Raw genomic sequence first — 22,268 nt, forward strand, 5'->3', positions numbered from 1 at the left:
TAATCGCAGTCGAACTGAAAAAATCGTATGAAAAAGTGCGAAAACGAAAATGGTGGGCTGTTTGAGTGAGACTTAGAAAACTTAAATTTTCGTGTTTCTTTTTGTTTAAGCCGCTGTATCTCAGCAACCAGAGGTCCAATCTTCAATGTCTCTTAGACAATTTTGTTGCAAATTTTCTGAACTTTTCAAAAAAAAATATTTTTACAAATGGTCACTCACGGTCACTATTTTTACAAATCGCTAAAATTTCGCTAAAATCAAACTTGCGGTGGCTATATCATAAAAACAGAGCCTTTTACCAAAAAGTCTGTAAAGTACTTTTCGATTGTAAATTCAATTTTACATTAAAAAATTACTTCAGATTTGTTTTTGCATGAAATTTTGATTTTTTCCAAAAATCACTATTTTTCTAAAATTCATAACTCGGCGGCAGATTTTTTGACCATGTTTCTCTATGGCTCAAAAGTTGCGGGTTTCTGTCCCCTAAAACATATTAAAAAATCTCGAAAATCAATAAATACTTTGGGAAATTGAGTTTGTGTAAAAACAATTTTAATTAAAAAATCTGCAAGTTTTTTTTTCTGTGTACCTATTTTTTACAATACCTACAATTTTGCCGAAGACACCAAATTGATCAGAAAATTCATTCAAAAGTTACAGATATTCGAATATTTACATACCATTTTTGTATGAACAGCTGCCAAAATTGTATGGAGACTTGTATGGGTGAACCAATGACACAAAATAGCTTCTTTGGTCATAGGGAAGGCCCCCACAAAGTTTGAGCCAAATCAAAAAATACAAATAAAACCCATTTCCGGTTTTGGTAGAGAATTGCTCACGTTAAAAATGCAAACAGAGCAAGCGGAAGCAAGAAATGTCGTCGAAGGACAGCAAGGACAGCAATTCAGAGACAGTGAGAAAGATGAGTGACATCGGGACATCAAATAGCTCATCCCAAGAGTTGAAGAAGGGCTGCACCCGGAATGAGAGCGGATCTTACACACACACACACAAATATTACTGTAATGACAAAAGTAACTTATTTTTCATTTAAAAAGTTGCTAAAATTCCTATAGGATGGACGAATCGTTGAAGCTAAAAGCAGATGAATGGGACTAGTGCTGGGCAATGTTTAGAGATGCAAAATACACTCAACCCCCGGTGGTTGGTCACTTTTTCGTTTGACACTTTTTTAGTTTGTACCCCGTTGGTTGGTCAAAGTCAAACTAAAAAGTGACGAACTGTCACTTTTTACACGGCGCTCATGCACACTATCAAAACAAACGTTTAGTAGTGTGTGTGAACTCCGTGTAAGAAGGGTGTCAAACTAAAAAGTGACCCCGTTAGTTTGACAACAGTTGGTGTCAAACCAACGGGGTTTGAGTGTACCGGCAAAAAAATCATCGGATCATCGCCAGTTTCCAAAATGGTACACGTGGGCAACGAAAACCGGTCCGGGCTCTTAATAGACCACAAATATTGCTGAAGATGAAGATTTTGTTAGATTTTCTAGCGATGGCCGCAGAAGAAGACCTGTGGAAACTCTCGTGGCATTTACGGAGGTGGATGCGCCCTTGGAGTTATGAAAAAGATCGCCAGTCACGAGCTCGACAATTAAATCTTCCAATCCGGATCGGCACACCTCACCCGTATAATGCTGGTGTGAATATGATGGATACGGCCTTCTTGTTACCTGCTTCCTGTTGGAGATCCAACGGATAATGGAGAGGTCAGCTGGTGCACACGATTACTGATGTTGAAGTTTCAACCCCATTGTTCGACCATTTCCGAACACGTAGTTTCAAACTATTGACAGCTGTCAGGCATTCCAATTAGCGAATTCGTATTTGCTAATTCGAATGCGGTTCATTCGAATTAGCGAATCCGCTCTGTACGTTTTCTAATATTTACATAATTTTCTGTGAACTGCGTACTCAACCAAAACTTCAAGAATCACGCCTGTTGTCAATGCTCACCGCAGCGTGGCGCCCCGATCGCCGAGAAGTTGCGTTCGTCGCCTGTCCAAATTGCGTTTTTCCGCATCCGGCTATCTGTCGCTCTCTTTTAAGTTAGCTTTTCCAAAGTTAACACATTGATCGAGATGGTGCGTAAAAACATTTCCCAATTTCTATGATTTTTCGAATAATTCGAACAAATTTAACTAAAAATCGCTTCCCTTTTGCTTCTCCCATTGCAGTCGGCCCACAAAACGTTCCGGATCAAGCAGAAGCTTGCCAAAAAGCTGAAGCAAAACAGACCCATTCCACAGTGGATCAGAATGCGCACTGGAAACACTATCCGGTAAGTTGGGGACCGTGTTTTTCGAGGGATGCCAAGTGGCCACTCGGACTAATCTCGGTTTGTTTTTCTCCCCGGTTCCAGGTACAACGCTAAGCGCCGTCACTGGCGTCGCACCAAGCTAAAGCTGTAAGCGACGGTCTCCGGTGGGCAGAAGAACAATGTTCCGGCAGATTGTTTTTACAGTTTTCTCTCGTGGTCGGTGTCGTCAGTGTCCGGGATTCGGTTCCGTTGTTTGTGGATGCCACGTATTTCTCAATTGAGTGAAGTTCGGGAAGCATTTTGCCACAAAAGTTTACCGGGACTTTGCTCGGTAGTGTGTTGAAACAACTGCAAAAGGATCATGAAAATCCGCAACCAATAAAGAATGGAAGCTCGGAGGTGAGGATTCCGACCAGAAAATCAGTGAGTTGTGTGTATGTTTGTGTGGAAAACTTTGAAAGAAATGTCCTGTAAATTTGTCGGGTATGCCCTGCGTCAAACAGTTCGACAACTAGCGAAATAGGGTGACCAGATGTGCTGTTTTCTACGTTGTTTCAGTGCAGGTTCGATTCCGTAATTTCGATTATACGCCGGTCAGAGCAAACATATCGGGACGTGCTGTTCAAGTATCTAAAGCTTTTCGTCATGATGGTTATTCTTTGTAGCATTAATTTAACACCTTTTAATTAAAAAAATCACTTTTCAGTGAATATTACATGCAGTGAGGTTTATTGAACTATTCTAAAGTTTATTTGGCTGAAGATTAGATTTTTCCTCTGGAATGAAGTAAGTAGTGAAAGTCACGAATATTGTAGAGTTCTACCAGAATCATGCTAGAATGGTAAAACATTTCTGGTGAATGCTGCCAGATTATCCAACTATGTTATAACGTTATGACTGGGAATCCGAAATGGTGTTGGATAACGTAGTTAATGAAAGATTTTAACTATAACTATAGTTCATCGAGGGGTGCTGGAATATCAATAAGTTCTCTTGAGTTCGGGAAAAATCGTTTTTTAGCATAACTTTTGAGGTACTTTTAACTAAACTTGCTGATTTTGAATAGAGACTTATGGGAACCCAAGCTGGATCCGACTACCAGAACGGTCAAAATCTATGCACCCAGTCCGGAAAAATCGAGTGACATTTTTTGTCCACATACCTACACACACAGGCATTTGCTCTAATTTTCATTTGATATGTACACATGAAGGTGAGTCTAGAAGGGCAAATTAAGATGCTCATTATTCGAGTGATTTTAAAGCCTTTTCTCCGTATAGTGAGGAAGGCAAAATATCTTTCTAGGTATTTGAAGTCCACATCAGTGTTAGGGAAGCTCTTTTCCGGTGGCTTGTTTTATGCATTCTGGGTACATGACTTTGCCGTCGGTGTTAGGGAAGCGCTCATTTTGCTTGCAAATTTGCTGAAATTACAAACATTTATACATTTAAAAAAAAATGTTTCAACAGTAAAACTTGACTGAAAAATTGTAGTTATCAAAATTTACTCAAGATATATGATTTTGAAATCATACATGTTATTCACTTACCGGCAGCCACTGTCAGAGTCAGTGGAGTGAGAGAATCAGAGATAACGGTTTCAGGGTTGTTATGGGAGAGTCAAAAAAGAAAAAAACGCGTCAAATCCGCGCTGACCTAAAATCCTAAAAAATATCGCGACCAACATTTAAGAAATTTTATTTTTTTAATGAAGAAAAACTAATTCAGAAATTATTGATTAAAAAAAAAACTCGTTTTATGTTTAAAGGCTCCAAAAGAATGAAAGCAATAAATCCATTTAAAAAAAATCCTCAAGAGACGGCCAAGGCAAGGGTCATGAAAAAAAATCTTCAAAATAGAAAATACAATTTATTTAAAACCTAAAAATTTTACTTCAAAACTATAACCTCAAAATTAAATCAAAATCTAAAATTATAATATGATAAAATTTTAAATTTCGAAAGTCTAAATATTCAAAATCTAAGAATTTTTATACAGTTTTTAATCCTAAATCCTCGCTAAAATTTCACTCCGAAAGAAATTTAATTTCCGATATTTAAAATAATGTCTTCTCATAATTTCAAAATCTCTTACATAAAATAGGACTTCAAAAATTGTGGAATTCCAGAATTTAAGAACTAAGAAGAGCAATTCTCTACGAAATCGGTCTTTTTTCTTCAATTTTATTTTTTGTATTTTTTAATCCGGCTGAAACTTTTTTGGTGCCTTCGGTATGCCCAAAGAAGCCATTTTGCATCATTTATTTGTCCATATAATTTTCCATACAAATTTGGCAGCTGTCCATACAAAAATGATATGTGAAAATTCAAAAATCTGTATCTTTTGAAGATTTTTTTTGATCGATTTGGTGTCTTCGGCAAAGTTGTAGGTATGGATACGGACTACACTGGAAAAAAATGATACTCGGTAAAATTTTTTTGGTGATTTTTTAATTACCTTTTCATCACTAAAACTTGATTTGCAAAAAAACACTATTTTTGATTTTTTTTTTTTCATTTTTTGATATGTTTTAGAGGACATAAAATGCCAACTTTCAGAAATTTCCAGGTTGTGCAAAAAATCTTTGAACGAGTTATGAATTTTTGAATCAGTACTGATTTTTTTTTTTTTCAAAAAATCGAAATATCGGTCTCAAAAAATTTTCAACTTCATTTTTCGATGCAAAATCAAATTTGCAATCAATAAGTACTTTAGTGAAATTTTGATAAACTGCACCGTTTTCAAGTTAAATCCATATTTAGGTGACTTTTTTGAAAATAGTCGCAGTTTTTCATTTTTAAAATTAGTGCACATGTTTGCTCACTCTTGAAAAAAATATTTTTGAAAAGCTGAGAAAATTCTCTATATTTTGCTTTTTTGAACTTTGTTGATACGACCCTTAGTTGCTGAGATATTGCAATGCAAAGGTTTAAAAACAGGAAAATTGATGTTTTCTAAGTCTTATCCAAACAACCCACAATTTTTTAAATGTCGATATTTCAACAACTAATGGTCCGATTTTCAATGTTAAAATACGAAACATTCGTGAAATTTTCCAATCTTTTCGAAAAAAATATTTTCAGAATTTTTAAACCAAGACTAACAATTTAAAAGGGCGTAATATTGAATGTTTGGCTCTTTTTAAATGTTAGTCTAGACTTGAAAATTCTGAAAATATGTTTTTCGAAAAGATTGGAAAATTTCACGAATGTTTTATATTTTAACATTGAAAATCGGACCATTAGTTGCTGAGATATCGACATTTAAAAAAATGTGGGTTGTTTGGGTAAGACATAGAAAACATCAATTTTCCTGTTTTTAAACCTTTGCATTGCAATATCTCAGCAAAAAAGTTTCAGCCGGATTAAAAAATACAAAAAAAAATCGAATGACCGAAATCTGAGAGAACTGCTCAGAATTTAAAAATAAAAACATTTAAGAATTTACGAATATTAGAATATGAGAATTTAAGAATTTAGGATTTTAGAATTTAAGAATTTATAAGCTTAAGAATGCTAAAATTATTTTAGATTTGAGATTTTTTTATATGTTGTTTTGAATTTGGTATTTTTTAGTTTTTTAATTTTGACTTTTTAATTTTGATTTTTTTTAATCTTTAAATTTTCGATTACCCAAATTTTTGGTATTTTGTATTTCAGATTGCTAAAATTTTCAATTTTGAAATTTCAGATTTTATAAATTACGATTTTAGAAATTTCGAAAAAAATTAATATGTCTTTTGATTTTTTTTAATAATAAAAACTATTAAAGCATTTTTTTTTTCAAATTTTTGAATTTCTGAAGCTTTGAATTTGGAATGTTCTGATCTTTTTATTTTCGCCAAGAATGTTTAAATTTCATTCCAAAATTCGAAAGTGGAGGCCAGTTTCTGTTACGTCCTATCAAACTCATATTTGGCGCCCACCAGAACAAGCCCCAACAATAGTTTTTTATTATACATTCTAATATCTATATCTTCGGGATCTTTTTTACTATCTGATTTAAAAAATTAAAAATTGAATAAATCCAGTATAAAATTAAAAATAAATAAGGTTAAAAATCATTACTCAAAACTTCGCAATTCGCAATTTTCAGTGTAAGAACGGGCCTTGACCGATCTTATGCACTAGGTTCCCGACGAACACGCACTGCCCTTACACCTACATCTCACCCTTGCTCTGAGTCAGTACGAGCAACACGCTAGAACACGCTTTGAGTGTTCGTGCCAGGCATGCACACCTTCTTTTCCGGTTACGCATTTTAACTCGGCCGGGGGTGGTACATTACGTAGGGTTTGATGTAAGTATAAGCGCCTAACCATTTAAAGTGTGCCTATCAACATTCATTAAAGCAAAAGCGGTTTTAATTTTAGTTTGAATTCAAAAACTTGTTATTGTTATTTACTGTGTATTGTTTTCTCCTGAAATTTTCCCTAGTGTTGAGGCGTGTTTATATGTTGCTATTTCTTCTGTCGCGGTGTTTTGTTACAATATTTTGGTCCTAAGCATTTTAGAAAAGTTTTTCAAAAGTACAATTGTAATATTTGTGTTAATTCTTTGATCATTCCAAAAATTGAGTAAGGGCTCGAACCTCACTTGTTTGAAGAAAAGGGTGAAGATTGAAAACAATGGACAGTGAAAGAAATATACTATGTAAAGAATCAATAATAAAAGAAAGATTTTAGAAAATCAGTGAAACAAAATAAACAGAAGATAGCTGTTAGCTGAAATGGAAAGAAGAGAAACCCCATTCTGCGATGCTCAGGTACATCCACAGCAGTTGACTCAACATACTGCGAATCAAAACAATACCGTCTACAATCACAAATTACTTCCCTTTCCCACATTGTCGCGCCCCTTTCTTCTAGCCGTTTCTACTCTGACCCTCGCTGGTCAAAGGTTTACGAGTCGTTTCCACAGGCCACCAGCTAGGTTACACCTTGTCATCATGATGACTAAACCAAGCCAACGTGGAGGTAAGAAAATAGGACACTTGCAAGGAACCAGAGCCATGCTGTTTTGTCCAAACAGCACTAGGGGAGCTGGGGGTAAGACGGCCAGGCGGGGTAAGACGGCCACCCCACTGTTTTACTAAGTATACTAATGAATATTACTAAAATGTTTAGCAATACTGTTCCTCATGCTAAATAATGCATATGGAGTCACCTTTGCCAAAAATATTGTTTGAAATAGTTTAAAAATAGCTCAAAATAAACAAATAATTTTTGAACTTGAAACTGGATGTTATTTTCATGAATTACAACTTAGGCATTTTTGTTAGATAACAATATGTTTTCCTGTCTTTAAATATTTTTTCATGTTAAATTGAAGTTTTCCCTAGATTATGTCCCTCGAAAAAGTTTAGAAAATGCGTTGAGCTATTTACAAAAATTGTTTTAAAAAATAATTTATTTGGGGGCAAGACGGCCACCTTTCTCCTGTCTCGTCAGAGGCGCTGGAGCAGAAATCCCACGTTAGAGGAAGGCCATGCCCCGGGGGGCGTAGTGCCAATAGTTTCGTTTACGGCCACCTCCTCCGGGGGTAAGACGGCCACCCATAATTTGTAGATTTTAATTGATATAGGTTATATTTTTGACGGTTTTTGACTATTAAGACATATTTGTAGATAAAGAAAAGCATTTTCAAAAAAACTATCCATTTTTAATCAAAATCAAACATTCTTTACTGTGATATAGCAAAATTCAGTGAATAGTATGAAATCCTATCAAACTTTTCATAAAAATCGCTAATTTAATATTGTTTACACAATTTTGATTTACTTATTCTAATCAAAATACACAAACTAATTATTTTGCATCAAATTGTGTTTGTTTTGTAGTAATTTTTTCATAAAATGTGGTCGCAATAATATGAAATTCACTGAGCCAAAATATGAAAATTTTTAAACAGCATTTTTCTTCACATTTGAAACCTGATTTTTTAAACCAAAATAGTTATGATGTTCAGAGAAGTCTGTTCAACCAACCTTGTAGGAATTTGGGTGGATTTAGCAAAGTTATTAAGTTAATTTATAGCACTGGCCGTCTTACCCCACATGGGTGGCCGTCTTACCCCGCGTATTTCATATCTATACGATTTCAATTATTTTTTTAAAATTCCTGAAAAGTATTGAAAATTGGTTTTTAGACTAACTAATTTATGTCATTTCTATAATGGACTAGTAGTAGAACAATATGTACGTAATTTGAGATCAAAATAATCTGTTGTGTAAATTTTATTAGACTTCTCCCTTAGGGTGGCCGTCTTACCCCCATCTCCCCTACGGATGTAGTTGGGCTCCTTCCGAGATTTTCCTCGCCTGGGTGTCAACCGACGAGTATCATCAGCGTCATGCACCCTTGGCCTGCATTCAGAGCCGGAGATGTAAAGAAATAAAAAGAAACATATAAAAAATAATTTCTACATAATCTTCATCTTCATTTTTCGACGTTTCGTACTAAGAACAAACATTTTCTGAAGAAAATTCAATTAATAAAAATTATGAAATTCTTGCACTCTAAGGAAAAAACAAATTATCGTAATTCCTGATAATATTTTTCTTAATAACTTGAAAGTAATTCTATCTCTCTCAATCAATTTATTTATCAAAACTGCCTGGGCAAAATTAGCCAGCAAATCCGCGCGAAACGTGCCATCCGCGCGATCCGCGCCGTCCGTAACAACCCTGCGGTTTTGACAACCGCACTACTACACACTCAATCGCGAGTACCTAAGGTAGAAAGCCACGCGTTGAAGCGGTCAGGCTTACTGCGTAAATTGTACCGTAGCGATGTTTCGTTGAGGTGGGTTAAGTCTCTGTGACGGAATGTTCATACAACAACCAAATTCTGTATCTTCAGGGGAGGAATCGATTGTGTAAACACGATAGATAGAAACCGGTACCTAAATATTTTTGCTGAGAATTTCACGACGAACAGTGAAAGTTAGGCGATGAGATCTCGTGAATGATAATTGTAGTCGCTTAATATTGTTATGAGCATGTTTTAGTGCTAATTTGCAAAGTTTAAAATTCCCGAACAGACCCTAGTCGTGCATACTAACTTGCCTCGCTGGAGAGCACACAAATTCAAATGTAAGTCTCTCCTTCGTCGCTTTAATTTCAATGTATTCGCTCACGAGTAATATCGCAACAGTTCGGACTATGTATAGTGACTCAAATGTGGAGCTTTCTTTAATTTTTATTGGATTTTGTCAGACAACGAAGTCATGCCTAACTTAGTTCTGGTTTTCCAGACTCCAAGACAGAAAAACTTAGGCAGCAATGTTCAACCACGTATGCTAAACGTGCTAGTCCAACATGGGCCCATCTACCCTGACAAGTACAAGTCGCGCGTCGCGATGTCGGTGACCCTCGCGCGCCTTCGTCACGTTCCGCGCCGGCACAACTACAAGAGTACCTATTTGAACGCTCCAAAAGGACACACCGACGACGCTCTCGCGCTCTCCAGGTTCAACTCACCATCTCACTACATCTCTGCCCGGCACCAGAATCGGTCAACCAAGGCTTGTCCGCGTCACCACGCTCCGCTGCACATCGTACCAACCATCCTTGGAACGTCGTCGTCGTCGTCATCGTCGGTTCCTTATCCGAACGTGTGTGATTTGATTCAAGTGCAGCCGAAATAGCTAGCTACGCCGAGCTTCAGTCTATCATGAGCAGTGCTGAACCGCAGAGCAAGAAATCCAAGATGGTCTCGAGTTTGGAACAGCTGAAGCAACTGACCACCATCGTGGCGGACACCGGCGATTTTGAAGGTAGGTGGCTCGGGTTGGTGCGAGGAAGCTTCCAGAAGTTCCGGTGGCCATGTCTGGAGAAGCGCCTACAAGAAGAACAAGACAAACATTGTTTAAATTTCATGAAGGTGACCGTCAATCGTAGATGCAGTTTTCGCTAGCGGAATCGACGGTAGTGTGCGATAATGGAACCAATACAGGCGCAGCAAAAGTGTTGTTTTTTTCGGCGAGACCGCGATTACACTTATTTGAATTGTCATCCACCGTTGGAGCTGACGGTGGAGAAGAGACGCCACTTTAAACTTATTCTAGGGTACGGTTGGGCATTGTGGTCAACCGTTGTAGATAGTAGGGCCTGTCATTTGGAGGTCAAGTTCAAGTCAACACAAGTCCTTCTGTCAGTGTTCGATGTGTTTACTACGATTGAGCCTCACCACGTGAACTTGGCTAGAATGATAGGGCAACTTGTTAGCTTCAACTTCAAGTGGAACCATGACCTGCTGAGATTCCTTCGCACTTTCTTATCTACGCTTGAATGAAACTTTGAAGACACTCCTCCTAAATAAGCACCAAGATTGCTTGAAATCCCAATAAATGGATCATAAGTCCTACGTAACAAACCAAAAAGTGAAAGGATCGCATAGTTCGATTGAAGTCGCGTGGTTGACCCAAAAAAGCGACCAACCAGAGCGCTGCCAAGTTGAACCTTCAGCAAGTCTAACTTATACGAAGTTGCTGTAACTCTGATGGTGGGTGCCCGTTCGTAAGGTTAGTCAAAGGTGAACGGTTCCAAAATGCTTTGCGCGCGTTCGCGTTTCGAGCAATTCAGGCTGACGTGCGCGATGTGCGCAATGATACTGGGTTAGACTTTACAAGCGTGACTTATCAATGCTGTAGACTAGCCAGCCTGTAGTTAGTTAATTTGGGTGTAGATTTAAAATTATTCGTTAAACAGTTGAGAATAAGTTGTCTCGATAGTTAAAATTTTCTCATCCATTGACGGTTTCCACTTTATAAAAAGCTCGATTCCTATCTACTTCGAACGCGAAATTTCAGAACAAGTTGGATGCTTACTTTTAACTTTGAGGGTAGATCCCCTTCCCACCTTCATAATAACCGTTTAATTCCGAGTGAAACTTATTTGGAGATACAACAATTCAACAATTTCCGTCTTGCAAATCCTCTGCCCGCGTCGAATGGATTAAATAACACACGAAAAAATCAAATTATGCACGAAAAAAAAAAACGAAAATAAAGATAAATAAAACCTAGAAATATACAATACAAAAGCGAAATAAATAAAAAAATATATTAAAATAAAAAAAATAAAATCATTAAAACAAATTCAAGATAGAAAAACCAGCAATTTTTTAAAAGAAAACAATAAAAAATAAAAATTAAAAATTCACACGAAAATATGTTAAAAAAAAATCAATTAATTCAAAACATGAAAAATAACAGAAGAAATAAAAAAAATCAGAATAGGCTTATTTTTATATGTTTTCTGTGTTTTGTTGTGTCTGCATTAACAAGGAAACTTGAAATAGCCATTTAAGAGCAAAACAAAAAAAAAAGATTAGGAAGGGAATTTAGGGGAAATTCTCCTTTGTTTGGCAGGTTAAGCACTCGCTCCTAACTCCGTCCAATTTGCTGATTTTCACTATTTAAACAACTAATTTTGCGAAACTTTTTATAGAAATTTGCTTTCTCACTTCTTGTTGAACTATTTATCATTCGATTTCAGTTGAAAACGCTTTTAATTAGCTTTAATTGAATGTCAAAATTCTGACCTGCCAACATTAGAGGCACGCTGGAATTAGATGCTGTTCCCCTACGAGCTATGGTTTCAACATTTGAATGAAAACAGTGTTTTAAAATGCATTATAAATCAGTACAGTTGTGTTGCAATTGTTAGTTTCCAAAATATCGAAGTATTGACGAACATTTTATTTTTTTTGCGAAAAAAACAGTTTTTGTGGTGCTGTGCATTGGAATTTCATAAAAAATCTAAATATTTTTAATCAAGCCCATACAAAACAAACATGATTATCACATTTGGAAATTTTGAAGTTTTTTGTAACAATATTTTTATGCCCCTGATTTTTCGAACCAATTTTCAAAAATATTTGCAACGGCCTAACATGAGTAAAAAAATCCAGATCTCTCATTATTTTAATTTCAGGACTCAAAGCAAAATCAAGCAAAAATGTAAAACTCATAATAATAAAAAATATGGAGATTTTTAAATTTTTTCCCAATTTAAAATTTAAGATTTTTTTAGGCTGGTACAAATATTTTTAAAAGTTTTTGTCATTAAAAATTTTAAATTCATAAAATTCATATGCTTGAAAATGTGGAGATTTTTTTCACAATTTAAAATTTTAGATTTTTTTTTTCGAAATTTCAAAAGATTTAAAAAAGTTAATACATACAAAAAAAAATCAAACTAAAATTCAATTCAATTGTGTTTTTATTAGAATTTAACTGTTCTGCTCCAGGATGTTACATTTGCAATTCAGAGATTTGGAGAACCTTTCAACTGAGATCAATTCATAAGCCTTTGCAGGGAGGATACATATTTCTACGTTTAGATTTTGCTAACTGGGTGTTCTTTTAGGGAAAATAATTTTTGAGAAAAAACCCTAGATCTATGTTTGGCTTAAAGACTAATATCACAGTTGTTGGTGGAGGAGTGCTTCGATGAGCGGATTCGTTGACATCCCACACGAAGTCCTGAAGGTTCTCGTTGCCCTTTCGATGCTTGCGTCGACGGTGTCGACGCCGGCCAGCTTGTGTAGATCGTCGGTCGGGTACCACGGGTCCAGGTTGTGCACCATCTTGAGCAGCTTATTCTGCTTCACCTGGAGTCGCTTACGGTGCGATTTGGCGCAGTTGCCCCAGACCGCAGCAGCGTAGGTCAGCATTGGACGGATGATGCACTTGACCACCAGCGACTTGTTCTTGATGCTCAGCTTCGACCGCCGATTCAGCAGGGAGTAGAGCGCTTTGGTGGACCGATCCACCTTCCCGATGATGTAGTTCACGTGCTTGTCGTACTTTAGCTTCTTGTCATGCACCACTCCCAGGTACGTGACTTCGTCGTCCCACGTTGCAGGCTGGCCGTTGACGCTGATCGATCTGCGGGGAAGGTGCCGAGCAGCACGCCTCCTGGTGAAGAAGATGGACTGGGTTTTCCCAGCGTTCAGCTTGATGCGCCACTTCCGCTGAAACTCCTCGAGGTTGTTCTGTGCCGCTTGGAGGTGGGTGACGACGATCTTCGGGTCCTTGTCCGATGCCAAGTATGCAGTGTCATCCGCAAAGAATGCGTACGACACTCCATCGATCATCGGCACGTCGGAGGTGAGGATGTTGTAGAGAGTCGGGCTCAGCACTGATCCTTGGGGCACGCCGAAGGGGATGTTGTGGACGGAGGAACGCTCGCCATTCACCGTCACCGTAAACGACCGATTTGTCAGGAACGACTCGACAATCTTGACCAGGAACGGCTGGAGGTTCGAGCGGAAGAGCTTGTAGACCACGGCGTCCTGCCACACGGAGTCGTAGGCCTTTTCGACGTCGAGAAGGATCATGCCGGTCGACTTCCCGCCAGGAAACCGCGCTTCACCATCTCCGAGATACGGGCGAGTTGGTGCACCGTTGAGTGCCCCGGCTTGAAGCCGAACTGCTCGTGTGGAATGAGTTGCTCCGTCTCCAGGTGACGGTTTATCCGGGCGAGGATCACCCGTTCCAGGAGTTTGCTCAGGCTGCTCAAAAGGCTGATCGGGCGGTAGTTACCTGGATTGGTTATGTCCTTGTTCGCCTTTGGGATGGCGATCACGTTCGCGTGTTTCCAGCCGGCCGGAAAGTAGCCCAAGGCCAGGCAAGCGTTGAAGATTTTGGTCAGGACGACCAACCCTTTTCTTGGCAGCTGCTTGAGGCACGTATTCCGGATTCCGTCTTGCCCAGGAGACTTCCGGTTTTTGAGCGTGCGGATGATCGCCTTGACCTCTTTCGGCTTGACAAGGGCGGCCGGAGGCACGGGAGGAGTTGTCGCTCGTATGTGGCCAAGCGCGTTCTCCACAGCAGCCGATGTTTCGGGATCACCTGGTTGCTCGTTGTTGTGGGCAGCGGCGAATGCACGAGCGAGCGCTTCGGCTTTCGCTGAAGGGCTCGCTACGAGGTCTCCGTTGACGTTCAGCGGGGGACTGTACTTGACCGTGTTCCGGAGGTTGCGGGTAAGCTTCCAAAACTTGTTGCTGCCGTTGTCCAGCGTCCTTAATAAGGAGCCGAAGTTTTTGTAGCGGTGTTCGGCGCTTTTGGTGCTGATGACGTTGTTCAGGTGGGTCACCACCGCTCCGATGAGCGGGTCACGTCTTCGGATGAACTGCCTACGCCGTACGTTCCTCAGCCGGATTAGCAGCTTCAGCTCGTCGGGAATGTCTTTCTTCTGAGGTAGGATCCTACGCGAAGGGACAGCGGATTCCTCAGCAGCTTTCAGGATGGCGGTGAACTTGTCGATGGCGTCGTCGATTTTCTCCGAGCGATCCAAATCGTTGATCCAGCTTGCGTTAAGGTCGACCTCCCGCTCGATCGAGCGAGCATATGTAATCCAGTTCGCTCTGTCGAAGCATCGGACGAGTCTTCCAGCCGGGGCGACTGGAACGTCAGCGTCGATCGTAAAAGTGACCGGCAGATGGTCCGACGACAGTTCGACGTGCGTTATCGGCTTCGACATCTGCACCAGGTTGTTTGAGATGACCAGGTCCAACGTGGAAGGCCTCCCTCGTCCAGCGGGGCAGCGGGTGGGAGTATCCGGAGCGTGTATGTAGATGTCCTTGGACTCGTACTCTTGGTGCAAGATTTGTCCTGCTTTGTTGGCCCTGGCACAGTTCCACATCCTATGTCGCGCGTTCAGGTCACCCACCAGGAAGACTGACCCATCGATGCTGCTGAGCTGCCGTATTTCGCGTCGGAACTGACAAAGCGTTGCCCTGCGGGTCGAGCCAGGGTAGTAAACAGCAACGATGTTCACTGGTGCGGGATCCACATTGATCGTGATCCCAACGGACTCGATTGCCCGGGACGAAGTTTCGAGCTTGGAGTACTTTATCCCGTTACGCACCAGAAGTGCAACTCCTCCCCCTCGAGCAGCATCCGGTGAGTGACGGTCCGCGCGAACAATGGTGTAGCTTTCGTGGTACACCGAGTTGTTGAGCTGCAGCCAGGTCTCCGTGATTGCAGCGATGTCGATTTCGTGAGCTTCGAGGAAGTGGAAAAATTCCACAACCTTGTTGCGGATGGAACGGCAGTTCCAATTCATCACCTTCAGCGAGCTAAGGTTGGCCATTATAAACAAACTTGATAATGAGCTCGCTGAGGGCGAGGAATTGCATGGCCTTCGACTGGCAATTCGAAAGCCTAGTGAAGAGTTCACTGGCTAGGCACATGAACTCCTCGACGGTGAACAAAGTTGACGACTCGGGCTGGCCCTGCACGGCTTGCGAGTACGAGACCCCAGGATTCGCGATGCTGCCGAGCAGCTGGCTCAAGTCGCCACCTTGTGGCCTGGGGCAGGCGCAGGAACTGCAGACACCTTCGGAAGGTTGCTTCTGCTGGCGGGACTCGTTTTCTTCTTTGCCTTCAAGTCCTGCAGGTACTTGAGGCGGGTGGGGCAACCCTTGTAGTTCGCTGTGTGATTTTGGCTGCAGTTAGCACAACGGATTTGTGAGCGGTCGTCGTTGACCACGACGTCGGCTCGCGCGGGGAGTGCGCATGCGGTCGTCTGGTGGCGCTCACCACACTTCACGCACTTGGCCTCCAGATGGCAGTTTCTCATCCCGTGGCCGTACTGCTGGCACCGGAAACACTGGACGACGTCCGACTTCTTCTTGGAGTAGTGCCTCCAACGGACGATCACGTTGAACAGCGCCTTGATTTGTTGCAGCTCCTGAAGTTTCACAGTTCCCTTCTCAAACTGCAGCAGGTATAGCGCGTAATCACCGTGCTTCGATTTCCCATCTGGCGCACACTTGTGGGACGAAGAAACACATCTTCGAGTTCCCGCCTAACATCTTCTACCGGAAACACTGGCAATCCGGAAAGGACGATTTTCACCGGGGTTTCATCACTGGTCCCGTGGGTGTAGAACTGGACATTTGCCTGCTTCAAAGTACTCACCACAGAAGTAAAGTGGGATTTAGTCGACACCCTGATCTGGATGTACCCTTTGTTTACCCGCAGGTGGTAATCGTCGGCGCCCAGCTGGGTTGTTGACATCAGTCGTTTAAGCGCTGGGACACTGGAACCGTGGACGAAGATCGGCGGACAGCGTATTTTTGCGGGAGCAGGAGGCGGATTTTTCACATTACTACCAGCAGCATCACCACCAGCAGCACCATCACCAACGGCAAAAGTTCCACCACCGCCGCCATTGTTTACGTTTTCTGCCTCGTCGCCGGAGATGTCGAAGTCGAGCATCTCGAACTGATTCGCCGTCGGGAATCCTCCGGAAGACCTCCCGGGTTGGGTCAGTGGCCGATGTTCGTTGAGCTGGTCCGAAATCGATGAGATACCGCCGGTGGAATTTCTTCGGCGGCGTCTCGAAGACGGCGGCGTCACCACCTTTTCTTTCTGCTGTTTGCGGGCCTTCTTGTAGTCCACCCGCTGCACGATCTGCGATGCACTATCCCGGCCGGAATCGCCTTCGCCGGGCAGCGGCGGCGGCTTGGGCTGCTTTCGTTTCCCCAGGGTGCTGGGTAACACACCGGGAGCACTAATAAATTAACTTTCGCGAGAGCTACAATTCGACGACGATGTTTACGCGCCGACGGTGACAGCTCGAATGTGAAATCAAACTAAAAGGAAACAAGGATATTAGGAAAATATTCACAATATATTTGATTTTTTTTTAAATTTCAAATTTCAATATAATGACAAATGTGGAAATTTTTAAATGTTTCAAGGTTAAGTTTAAGAAGATTTAAAAAAGTTAATTTTGAAAATAGGTAAAGGTTATTATGCAAATTTTCATCTGATTGTCTGATTTTTTTTTTTTAGTTAGTAGGTATATAACTTTTTTTGATCTTTTTAATTTTTTTATCTTACAAAAAATTCTAAAATTTCAAATTTATAAAATTCATATAATAAAAATTGGGGAGATTTTTATGTTTTTTGTTTATTTTTTAGATTTATACCAAATATTCCAAGCATATTAAAAACATTTAAAAAATGCCAAATTTGAGAAAATTAACATTAACCAAACAAAAAAAAAAACAATTTTAAATTGAAAATTACAAAAATAGAAAAAAAAAACTCCATAGTGTCCAATGATCGAGTTGTCACAGTCCCTGCGAGATATGTTGGCTGACATATCGGACGGACTATAAAAAAAACAAGCACGAAGTCGCATGACAAAAAAAAAACCGCAGCTGCCATGTATACATACATTGAATGTGTTGATAAATTTCTGACTAGAAAGCCATATTATATAAATTTAAAATATTTGCTTGATTAGGCCGATGCAAATATTTAAAAAAGTTTTTGTCCCTCGGCCCTGGCCGAGGTCAAGGGGGGGGGGGCAAAAAAATAAAAAAATATAAAAATTTAAATAACAAGCCATAGTCTTCACATTTAAATGAAAAAAGTGTTTTAAAGTACATTTTACACTAGTTCAGTTGTTTTGCAATCTCTAGTTTTCAAAAAATCTAAGATCTGACAAAAATAAAAATTGTATCGAAAAAAAAGATTTTGCATCGAAAATTTTCAAAAAATTTAAGATTTTTAATAAACCCAAACATGCTAAAAATGATTTTAAATGCAGAAGAATGTATTTTAATTTGATTTCAGCTGGTTGCACTTGAATTTTCATTGAAATTTTGAAGTTTATTGTAAAATATTTTTTTGCCCCTGATTTTTCGGGCCAATTTTGAAGGGGGTGACAAAAACTTTTAAAAATATTTGTACCAGCCTTATGCCCTCGATTATACCAGATAAAAAAACAAGAAAATCAAAGAATACAAAAATTTACACAACCAATTTGATATTATAAAAATAAATCAAACTAAATAAATGTAAAGAAAATTAAAAATATTTGGAATGTAAAAAAATCTAAAAATTTAAAAGGAATACAGTAGTTGTTCGGTAACTGGGCGTTCGATAACTGGGCCGTAGCCCAGTTAAAAAGCAGACAAACGTCAAAAAACCAAAACCAATTGAAATGACCGAGGGGTTAATGGATGTAAAAATCATATTCAATAAATAAAATAAACTTTTTTCAAACGTTTATTTAATTTCAAGCTACAATTAAAGAAATATGAAAAGTAAGAATTGTAAATAAATTTGAGTAACTTTTATTTTCATTTATCATCAAGAAAATATTATGCATCGGTGATCCCCTCGTTATTTTTCGAACAGCCCAGTTAGCGAGCAGCATTTGGTGACTGGGCTACGTTCTCAGCCCAGTTACCGAACAAATACTGTAGAAAATTTTTTGATTTTTTGTTTGTTCTGTTCAGTTTATTTTTTGTTGAATTATTTTTTTTATTTCTTCTTATTTTTAGATTTGTAGAGTTTTTTTTAAAAGTCATAAAATCTAGTGTAAAAAGTAATCTAAAATTTCCAAAAATAAAAAAATCTCCAGATTTTCAATTATTTGAATTTCTAAAAAAAATTCAAGAAGATTAAACAAAATTTTTATAAAATTTAGATAATCAAAGATAATAAAAAGAAAGTCAAGTGCTTCAATACTTGAAAATATAAATAAAAGAATTAACAAAAATTCAAAATATTCCAAATAGGTATTCAAATAAAATAACAAATTTAGAGGTTTTTTTAATAGGTCCTTTAAACGACAATAGCTTTTAGGAAAAATAAATTCATCAAAAAAAATAAACTGAAAAAAAACAAACATAAAAAAATTAAAACATTGAAAAATATTTTTAAACTGAAAATACTAAATTTTAAAAATCTCTTAATTTAAAATTAATAAATTTAAATTATTTGTTTTTTTTTGTTTATCAGATACTAATCAAAACTTAAAATCAATGTTGCAACGTTTTTCTACATTTCTCGCTTTTTCAAAAGGTTCTATGTGTCCTATGGAAACCCATGGCGCATTGGTGGTTTTGAAAAAGTAATCTAGATTCTTTAAATCAAAATAAGCAAACTAAAATATCTCTTACCTCTTCCTTTCCCGTCCCTCAACAGCCATGAAGGTGTACAAACCGACGGACGCCACCACCAACCCGTCGCTGATCCTGTCCGCGGCCAGCATGGACCAGTACCAGCCGCTGATCGACAAAGCCGTCAAGTACGGCCTCAAGCATGGCTCCACCGAGGACGAGCAGGTGTCCGAAGCGGCCGACATGCTGTTCGTGCTGTTTGGGTGCGAAATCCTGAAGCTGGTTCCGGGACGTGTTTCGACGGAGATTGACGCGCGGCTGTCGTTCAACCAGGAGGCTTCGATCGCCAAGGCGCTCAAGTTGATCCAGCTGTACGAGGAGAACGGGGTCGAGCGGAAGCGGGTGCTGATTAAGCTGGCCTCGACGTGGGAGGGAATTCAGGCGGCGCGGGTGCTGGAGAAGGACCATGGGATTCATTGCAACTTGACGTTGCTGTTTTCGTTTGGGCAGGCGGTGGCTTGTGCGGAGGCGGGGGTGACGCTGATTTCGCCGTTTGTGGGGCGGATTTTGGATTGGTACGTGGCGAACACGGATAAGAAGGAGTTTGCGCCGGAGCAGGATCCGGGCGTGGTTTCGGTGACGAAGATTTACAACTATTACAAGAAGTTTGGGTACAAGACGGTGGTGATGGGGGCTTCGTTCCGGAATACGGGGGAGATTCGTGCGCTGGCCGGGTGTGACTTGCTGACGATTAGTCCGAAGCTGCTGGGGGATTTGGAGAAGAGCGAGGAGCCGATTAAGCGGTTCTTGGATCCGGAGGTGGCCAAGGCGAGCGATTTGCAGAAGATTAAGATGGACGAGGCCACGTTCCGTTGGATGCTGAACGAGGACCAGATGTCGACGGACAAGCTGTCGGACGGAATCCGCAAGTTTGCCGCCGACGGGCGCAAGCTGGAGACGATGCTGCGCGGGCTGGTTCAGCAGGCCGTTTGAAGTGCGTGGGAGGGGTGCATTTTTTTGGGAGGTGCTAGAAGTACTTGATCCTTTTTGTGGAACAATTGGCCTAACGAAATTCCGTAGATTCTAGATGTACAAGGATGTCATCCGAAGCGATTTCCAGACACACACACTGTTTAAATCTTGCAATTTTTTATACAATGCCTAAATAAATATATTTTCAACGTCAAACTTACTTTTTCTTCTTCTTTTTCTGCTCCTTGGCGAACTCCAACCCCGTGATGCACGCCTTCGGGATCTGGTACGTTCCGGTGAGCAGTTCGAACACGAACTTGATGTGATTGCCCTGCACGAGCAGCTGTTCGCCCTTGGTTCCGGGCACTTCGGTCATGGTCGTACTGGCGGCCGCTCCGAGCTTCACGGCTTTGGCGAATTCGGCCACATTCACGCCGTAGTCTTCCAGATTGCTGATGAGGGTAACTTTCTTGTTGCCGGACCGCGTCGCCGTCGTCAGGTGGATGATGGCCCGCTTGCCACCCTTCGTAACCGGTCCCTTGTGGCTGCGCATCTCGAAGGTGCTTGTCATTGTCCGTAGCACAATGTTACACAGCTCGGGTATCGATAGCTGTTGACCTGGACCGGCTCCGCAAAGCTGCTGCAGAGTTTCGTCCAGGTTCACCAGTTTCACATCCGGAACCATCAGCTTATTCCGGCCAACGTAGTCCTTCACGTAGTTTCTGACCTGCGTCTCGTCCAGTGCCTTCCCGAGTCCGACCCCAACGGCACCGAACAGCTTCTCCGTGGGTTCATTCACCGCGTACATTTCCACCATTTTCGTGAGCAACAGCGGCGTGGAAGCACTCGAATCGCCGCCGGCACCACCCGAGCCAGCCGCCTCCGGATCTTCCGGTTTGCGCAGCTTGTACGGGAAGAACGACACCACATCCGGGTGGTCCAACGCGATGGCGACCAGCTTTTCCACTCCCTTCTTTTCCTCCTTGATCTGAATGATCCCGTCGTCGGCCATCTTCTTCAGGAACGTCCCGACCTTCTTGTACGAGCTGCGTTTCATCTCGATTCCTCCGGCAGCTCCGGTTGGACGTACTGCGGGTAGAAGGTGCTCGTGAGCAGTGGCAGTGGGATCTTTTTGCCGTGCAACTTTATGGCGTTCAGGAACGCGGCTCGGATCAGCTGGTCCGGGTCGGGCTGGGACTCTGGTTCAGGCTCCGGGTCGGAAGCCTCTCCATCGTCCCCATTGGCATCAAGGTCAACTTGCTCCAACTGCTCCACCACAGCAGCCACCGCCTTCACCGGTTCCACCGGTTCTCCCAGCGGCGGAAAGTCGTCCTCCTTCGGCACGGCTTGCGTCGCCCCCAGCAGCGGAACCTGCTGGCAAACCGACGGTTCCATTCCCCACAACTTATCCCCAAACACGTGCATCATCCGGACGGCCACCCCGTGTCCTCCACACATGTACAAATCTTCCGAATCATGTGCCAACAACCCAACCCCGACCGCCGCACGATTCGAGGTCAAATTCACCCCCACAACCGCTTCCTTCCCATAGTTCCCCCACGACTTCTTATCGTTCCCCGACCGCACCACCCCCGGAATCATCAAATCCGCCCCATTAGCCAACTTCGGCAGCACGGCCGGGTGTGTGGTAAACAGCGGAACCAGCTCCGGGCACGCCCACAGCGTGTAAACCGTCGGAAGCAGCTTCCCCTCGACCTCAAAAAATATCGGCCGCTTCTCGCTGGTGTAAACCGTTACCTGCTGCTCGCCGTACGTCACGATCTTGACCACGCAAACCTTGCACTTGTTGCCGAAGAGCTCGGCCAGCGCCGGCGCTTCGGCCACGGCGCCGAACTGGGCCTGCACGCGTTGCTTTAGCCGCTTGCGCTCCGAGCCGGTCACCAGGATGTTGCTCTTCACCTTGAACGGCTTGACGAACATTGTTGCCGGTTGTTGGAAGTTTCCTGAGGAATTTGTCCGGGATTCGGGAACCGTACCGAAAACGTCGCGGTGAGTCTGCTTGTTTTGAAACTTTTTAGGAGAACTGTCAACGTGGGGGGTTTGACGAAATGACATAAACCATAAAATTTAATAAAAGTTTGAGGTGGATTCAGCAGTTTGAATTACTGCAGAGCAATTTC

General features: G+C 41.3%; 3 protein-coding genes across 3 annotated transcripts; 2 read left to right on the forward strand and 1 right to left on the reverse strand.

Moving 5' to 3' along the window:
- Nucleotides 1–2,000: 2,000 nt before the first annotated feature.
- LOC6043112 (60S ribosomal protein L39) lies at nucleotides 2,001–2,707 on the forward strand. Its single transcript, XM_001855844.2, has 3 exons — nucleotides 2,001–2,107; nucleotides 2,201–2,304; nucleotides 2,386–2,707. Exons 1-3 carry the CDS (start codon nucleotides 2,105–2,107, stop codon nucleotides 2,432–2,434), a joined length of 156 nt encoding a protein of 51 aa, XP_001855889.1. The 5' UTR covers nucleotides 2,001–2,104; the 3' UTR covers nucleotides 2,435–2,707.
- A 7,069-nt stretch (nucleotides 2,708–9,776) lies between these two features.
- On the forward strand, nucleotides 9,777–20,347 carry LOC6043113 (probable transaldolase). Its single transcript, XM_001855849.2, has 2 exons — nucleotides 9,777–10,057; nucleotides 19,241–20,347. The coding sequence occupies exons 1-2, from the start codon at nucleotides 9,955–9,957 to the stop codon at nucleotides 20,146–20,148; spliced, it is 1,011 nt and encodes a 336-aa protein (XP_001855895.2). The 5' UTR covers nucleotides 9,777–9,954; the 3' UTR covers nucleotides 20,149–20,347.
- On the reverse strand, nucleotides 20,288–22,171 carry LOC6043114 (eukaryotic translation initiation factor 2D). The gene is given in 2 exon segments (XM_001855853.2): nucleotides 20,288–21,192; nucleotides 21,195–22,171. Coding segments are annotated over 2 exon segments (1,722 nt in total). The 5' UTR covers nucleotides 22,069–22,171; the 3' UTR covers nucleotides 20,288–20,344.
- Nucleotides 22,172–22,268: the final 97 nt, after the last annotated feature.

Source organism: Culex quinquefasciatus, chromosome 2 (assembly GCF_015732765.1).
Source record: "Culex quinquefasciatus strain JHB chromosome 2, VPISU_Cqui_1.0_pri_paternal, whole genome shotgun sequence".
Lineage (NCBI taxonomy): Eukaryota > Metazoa > Arthropoda > Insecta > Diptera > Culicidae > Culex > Culex quinquefasciatus.